General features: G+C 35.6%; 1 protein-coding gene across 1 annotated transcript in view; it reads left to right on the top strand.

Moving 5' to 3' along the window:
* The window catches only part of NAPG (NSF attachment protein gamma), a gene marked incomplete at its 5' end in the record, with an annotated part of 8,957 nt that overhangs the window by 942 nt on the left and 862 nt on the right, over positions 1-7,153 (top strand). The window contains 9 exon segments of the mRNA XM_010171209.1: positions 306-390; positions 1,011-1,028; positions 1,591-1,621; positions 2,095-2,204; positions 2,342-2,408; positions 3,142-3,212; positions 4,336-4,414; positions 4,965-5,044; positions 6,543-6,672. Coding sequence (XP_010169511.1) covers positions 306-390; positions 1,011-1,028; positions 1,591-1,621; positions 2,095-2,204; positions 2,342-2,408; positions 3,142-3,212; positions 4,336-4,414; positions 4,965-5,044; positions 6,543-6,672 — 671 coding nt within the window.

Here is a 7,153-nt window from a genome sequence, read left to right as displayed (position 1 = left end):
TCCTGCAGTTCTGTAATTAAAACACAGAATGAGTGTGTTCCAAAATCCAGCAAAACACATCATGCACAATGTGTGGTACAATGGTGGTATGGAAGTGTTGTTGACAATAAATGTTTTTAATGGTAAGTAAGTGACTAATGAAGCAAGGAGGACTGTCATGGGATTTTTTTAAAAGAGCTTGATAAACTGCAACCATTCATTTAAAGAGTCTGTTTGCATCTTTAGGTGGCTAAATTCTTGAGCAGAAGTGGTGAAAAAAGGAAAACAGCAAGCTGTAAATAAGAACTTTATTTGATTTCTTGCAGCTGTTGCTTTTAAGAATGCGAAGCAGTTTGACCAGGCAAGAGAAGCCTGTTTACGGGAAGCTGAGGCACATGAAAACAATAAAGCGTATCTTTTCACTGATTGTTATTTTTTTTTTCCAAGAAGCTGACTAGTTGCTACTTAGAATCGGGTAATGGGGGTTGGTAGAAGGTGTATTTAATATATTTGCAGATTCTGTCAATCTAATGAAATGGTCTTTTAAAATCATACTGTTCCTGTGTGCTCTGAGTGGGAAAACTACATAACTCTTCTGATTAGAAAATCTGTGTTATTTCCAATAACAGCTGGAATGATAAGGTACTGACCAGTGCCTGAGATGTCTAGGTATTGCTTCAGAAATTATTGTTTGTTTGTTTTTTTTCAATTCCTACGAAAGGGTAGTATAAACTAAAAGTAACACTGACATTATTACAGTGTTTGAAGTAGTATTTAGTAACCAGAAACATATTTTAAATAAATGTGCTTTTTACAATTTTACATGCAGTTATACTTTGGTATGTTGCATTTATTCTGTCCTTAGAAGCATTTATTTTTGACACCTTGCATACAAGTGTAGCTGGTTTGATTTGCCTTTATGGGATTCCTGGCTTTGAAACTAGTACTTGTGTAAGATTTTGTACGCTAATTTTTTTTCTGCATTATGTTTTTGTGGCTTTTGTCCTTGACTTTGACAATGTTACTTCCAGTCTCTTCCATGCTGCCAAGTAAGTACAGAAGCACTGAGTAATCTGAAACAAATTTTCTAACATATGATACAAGCATGAACTAAATGGTACTAAATGGTATGGTTCTAATGATTTTGCTGTTTCCAAATCAATTTAATGTAAGTACAGGCTAGGAAAGTCTGAAAACCTGCAAAGCCCATCTGAAGAAATCATGATTTTGACATTCTTCAGCACCTTTTCATATCAAGTAATTTTTCTTAGATGAACTTTTTGTAATTTTGAAATTCTACACTGTTGAGCTTATAAAGGAATTTCTAATTAAAGCGTACTTCAAAGCAAGCAGATAATGACAAATAATCCAAATATTGCCTGTGAGTTGGATCATGAGAATAGATTCTTAGTGGGATGTGTAGTTGAAGTACTTCATTTGTGGAAGATAATGTTACACATGCACTGTCTCATTAAATAAAATGCTTGAAACATTTTCAAAGCATTAAGTATTAACAATGAAGTGCTTGCTGATACATGTTAACTTTTGCTGTGTAACTACAGCTTGTTGCAGTACACCATATCTAACTAAATTGTAATTTTTTCCCTGCAGAGCTTACGAACAAGCTGGCATGATGCTAAAGGTACTCTCATTTGCTAGTTTTTATTAAAAAGTTCTGTTTTATAGTGAAGAATATTGTGCACTGAGCCATTTTATGAACATATGTAACCAAATTGCATATTAAAGTAATATTTTTCTGTTGCATTGTAGTCCCCACCAATACCCTCAGTAGGTTAGGGAAGCAACATTTGTAAATGGGGGTTGTGGGGAAATGGTTTCCCTTTTGTAGAAGGAAAAGGTGAGGGCCTCATGTCAGAGAGTAATGGAAGAGTGGTGCTGCTTCTGCTCTAAACTACTACGAATTCATGCATTATCTGAAAGCTTGGCACTTACAAGTGAATTTTATGGTGTTGCTGGTCAGCTTTCACTAGCTCTACAAGTTTCTAAATAAAATTAGAATTTTAATAAATAAGGTATTACAGTTTGCTTTGATTTGTTTCATTGTATGTAAGCACAGTTCCTGACAGCAGCGTCCCTCTGACTATTGCTTTGCAGGAGATGCAGAGACTCCCTGAAGCAGTTCAGCTGATTGAGAAAGCCAGTATGATGTACCTGGAGAACGGGACACCAGATACAGCAGCTATTGCACTGGAACGGGCTGGAAAGTAAGTTTGTGATATTGGTGGCTAGAATGTATGCAGGGCATGGGTATGTCTTTGGTTTTCTTTCTTGTCTTTTTGATGCTTTTAGGTAAAAAATATTTTCATTTCATCTGAAGATAAGTTATTTCTATTTATTACAGGTTAATAGAAAATGTGAGCCCAGAGAAGGCTGTGCAGCTATATCAGCAAGCAGCATCAGTGTTCGAAGTAAGTGGGTTTTTTGTGTTGTTTTGTGTTGGTTTGAGTTTGAGTTTTTTTTCCCACCAGCAAAGAACTTTCCAGTCCCAGAAAGTATACCGAGATGAATCAGTTGGTGTTTAGGGTCAGCTATAAAGTTAAGAAAAAGCCTAAGATTGGGTTCTAAATTGTTTTTCCTTTCTTTCACATCAGTGGTTGAGTAATGAAGCTGAAGGCTCCTTATGCTGTAGAGAAGAGATTTTAAAAGTTGGGAGTCAGTTTGCTTTGCCTTTTTCTGTTTGGGACTTGACTGAATCTGAATTTTGTACGTTGTCAAGTTTTCTGCCTCTTGTTGGGCAGCCTGGAGGGCAGGGAACACAGCTGCTGTTGAGTCCTGGAGCCTAAAATAGTTTCAAATCCTTGAAAGTGTAGAAAAGAAGAGTTTGCTTGATGCTCTGCCCATCCCATGAGCAGATGATTTGTGTTTTTGCTACTGCCTTTGGCATCCTTCTCTATTGTCAGTTGTCGTGTGTCTCCAGATTAGCAAGTTTGCATTGATGTTACTTTGTTCTGTAGATCCATGCAGGAGCTGACTGTGGGACTTGGGTGCACCAGTACTCTTCTTGTTTCCCTTTAGTGTGTGAACAGCTGATACAATAATTAACAGTTGTTCTGAGTTCTAGATGTTATACTTAGATTAAAGTTTAGTGGTCTTCTGTGTAAATGAAATATGAATCCATGAGTTCCTTTTGTTCTGCTCTAGAATGAAGAACGTTTACGGCAAGCATTAGAAATGCTAGGGAAGGCATCAAGACTTTTAGTCAGAGGACGCAGGTATAACTTTATGCATTCTTTTGTTTTTTAAATGAATCTTTAATAGTGATTTTTCTTTTTTTTTCTGTTGTTTGAACATTTTGCTGTTGTTTGGTTTATATACTGTTACTGAATTCTTCTTTGAGATGCACTTCAAACTAAAATTCAGTTTCTGTGAGATATGCCGTATTCATCCAGGAACCACCTGCTTAGCGTTCTGGGATGGGAGAATGTGGGCTCTAATATTTTGTTTCCTTTCTGTTTTTTGAATGGCTGGAAAGCACATATATAGTTTTCATTAATTCTTAAACTACTTCAGGATTTTTTTTATTTTTTTTTCTTCCAGCACTAATATGTAGAAAGTACTTTGTAGCTGGGGAATATAAAACAGGGGAATTAGGTGACTAACCTGAGGAAAGAAACCTGTTTGCAGCAGTCGGATTCTGGGCTTCTTAAAGAGTGTATCTTGGAGTCTCAATGGGAATTTATTTTAATTGTTATTTGCTAGCATGAAACTTGACCTGCAGTTCAGCTTAGACTTGCTTCACCGAAGCATGTAGTTCCTTTAAGAAATTTGGTTTCTGACGCTGCTTTTAAGACACTCTCTTTTACTGCAGAATTATAGTCAGGAAAGGAAACTGACAGTAACTTGAAAGTCTTTCTGTGAAATCAAGTCAGCATAGCTTCAGAACATCTGAAAGACTTGGTTGCGCTGCTGCTTTATAGCTCATGTGCTATTGCTAGTTTCTAGAAGTTTAATGTGATGATTAAAAGAGTATTGAAAATCAAAAACAGTTTCTATGACTTCATATTGATAGTTCATGGATATCAGGCTTGTAGTAACATGACATACAGAAATCTATTAGGGTACATAACAAGGCATTCATCTTGTACAATGTTATGAAAAATGAGGCTTTTCTGAATGAATACCAGAGATGTTCTTTGCCTGCATGTGTACAAAAGGAATTGCTGACTATATGCTTCTGTATCTACTTGTTAGTAAGATCTACTGCTGATTTTCAGTTGTGTTGCTTTTTATTCCAGTAGACTTGCCAGTATATTAATTAAACCATTTGTAATTAGCCTCAGGTTCATTACGCTGTATTCCTGGCACTGATACTCCTAACTGTTTTTTGTTTTTTAGATTAGATGAGGCTGCATTGTCACTTCAAAAGGAAAAAAGTATTTATAAGGAAATTGAAAATTACCCAACATGCTATAAGGTAAATTCTAAGAGACAATTTCTCATAGTGCATTTCAAGTCTTTCTGGGTAGCTAATGACAGCTGACGTCTGACTGACAATAGGTACTTCTTGATGCAGGGATATGTTTCTTGCTAAATGATGAGAATTTGTGGTATTGCGTGTTTCCCCAGCCTCTAACTGTGCTTTTTTCACTACTATATGTTGAAGATATGATGCTGTTATCTACAGGAGCTGTCAAAACCAACAAACACATGAAAAATAAAGATGTTATAAAAAATAACGAACCACAAAAACTGTTACTTGGTGCAACAGTTCATTACAGTGTTATGGGAGATAATCTATTTCATACCAGCTGAGGATATGGCTTAATCTATTTCATACCAGCTGAGGATATGGCTTACTACTTTTTCATTATGTTCTGACTCTCTCGTGTCAGTCTCTTGGAATCATTGTGGATCGTAATGACCTTTTTCACAGTAATTATTAGCAGTCTAGTATTTTTCTCATATTTTACTGTTAATGTCTAAGGAATCATTATGTTGAGGGTTTTTTGTTTGTTTTTGTTTAGAAAACTATTGCTCAAGTCTTAGTTCACCTTCACAGAAATGATTACGTTGCTGCAGAAAGATGTGTGAGGGAAAGCTATAGGTAAGCCTACTTCATGTCCTATGATTTTAAACTGAATGTTTCATTGATGTAGGTCTGTTCTTGTGAAAGAGCAATGGAAACATTGTCAGGAAATTTTAAGCCTGTACTTTTCTTGACTTAGAGTACAATAATAGCATTCCCTGGTATATGGCTATCAGGAGTTTTTTTCACTCTGAACAGATTTAGCTGTAATTGCCATGGTCATTCTTCTTAATGAACCTAAAATAAAAAAATTAGTCATAAAGCAGTAGTGGTATGTGACAGGTGAAATAAGATGGAAATTAGTTCTTCCTGTTTTTTTTCTTTGTTAAAAACTGAGCAGAATATTGTTACAGCTGGGATTCTTGCCTTACTGATATCCTTTGGGTTGTGTCTTTTTTTTTTTTTTCAAATGGAACAGAGATGGATTGGCTATTTTAAACAAATGTCTAAGATTAAAAGTGGATATTATGTTTTAATTTTTTCAGAGTCTTTTTGTCATGCGTGGAGGCCCTTAAAAAGTTGACATTTTAACTTGTCATTGCCATATCTTATTACACTTTGAGGGTGGAAATACAGAATGCAGTCTCAAAATATGCAATAGCAGCATCCTAGTATAAGCAATTTAATATGGTGATTAGATTGAGGGAAAGATTAATCTAAAATTTTTTGTTAAAGAAAAGTTTGCAGCATAGGGATTACTACATTTCTGGTTGTGTTCATCTAGAAGATCTTGCCCTCACCATACATTGGAATAAGAAAAGCCAGATTTCTACTTTTTTAACTTTTTCTTTTTAAATAGTTGATTGAACTGAAAGATAATTTAGGAAGCATAAAGTAGTCCAGTTAAATATCTTGAAATGAAGAGTGCCTTCTTCTTTTCATCTACTAGACATCTACGAGACATCTATGAGAAAATTCTGGTCTCAAAACTTGGATTAGTGTTTAGCCCTGGTTCCAGAGGCTTTCCCAGCAACTCCCCCTTTCAGCTTTCGTTAGGACTTTAATAACAAAATGCTGGAACAGCATATTTTTACTTAAGCTGTTTTTAGTGAAGTGACTTGGACATACATTGTTAAATGCTAAATTTTACTTTATTTTTGGAATTTTTCAAGATCAATCACTAAACATCTTGCTCCTATTTTCCAAGTCTTCAATTTGTATTTTATATACAAAGACTCAGTACAGACTTTTTCTGTATGTAAAGTGGAGGAAGAGTTTATTGACTAGTCAGGAAAAATTGAAAGAATCTAATCTCTCGTTGTCTTGACTATGATTGTGGATTGTGTTTTTATTCTCAGCGTGCAAACTAATATTGCTGAAAGTTTAATTTTATGGATATGATCCATGTACCTGGAGAAATCTGAGTGGTTACAGGCAATTTTGTGGAGTAAACAGTTCATCACATTCTTAAAAGCTGCTTGCTCTTCTGCTGCTAATCAGCAGCGTTTAAAGACAGAATAGCTGAGTGTCAATTAGATTGCTGAAATGCCCTAAATTAACTCTTAATTTCCTTCAGTATACCAGGATTTAATGGCAGTGAAGACTGTGCAGCACTAGAGCAACTTTTAGAAGGATATGATCAGCAAGACCAGGATCAAGTTTCTGAAGTCTGTAATTTGCCGCTTTTCAAATACATGGACAATGATGTAAGTAGGCAGTTCCTATGGATTTTTTTTTTATAATCCTTTTGCTTTTTCAGGTTGAGGGAGATTTTTTTCCAGTAGAGGAAAAGAAGAACAGAGTCCACGTATTTATTTTGACTTGCTCTGTCATCCTACCCTGTGCCTGTGAAATTTGTGTATTCTTTTACTTTGTTACCTGCCAGTGTAAATTCCCACATCGTTGTTCCTTCTAGATGGTGGGAAGGCTTAAGTGAAAGGGCTGTTTGTTACAGATTTGCTGAGTTTTTGACTGCTTGACCTAAATTCAGTTCTCATGTGCTTGGTTCCTTAGAGGGCAGAACAGTTTCCTGCTTATGCTTTGTCTCAGGAATACCATATAGCTGATATGCACACACAAACATCACAGAGTAAGATGCCCACAGGATGGCATTGTTGAATGTTTTGGGTTTTTTTTTCAGCACTTATTCCTTAGCAAGGTACTAATTAGTGAAGGATTTTTTTATTT

The sequence above is a fragment of the Antrostomus carolinensis genome, unplaced genomic scaffold (assembly GCF_000700745.2).
Source record: "Antrostomus carolinensis isolate BGI_N321 unplaced genomic scaffold, ASM70074v2 scaffold12917, whole genome shotgun sequence".
Lineage (NCBI taxonomy): Eukaryota > Metazoa > Chordata > Aves > Caprimulgiformes > Caprimulgidae > Antrostomus > Antrostomus carolinensis.
The sequence above is the reverse complement of the archived record's forward strand: the minus strand, read 5'-3'. Positions and strand labels throughout refer to the sequence as shown.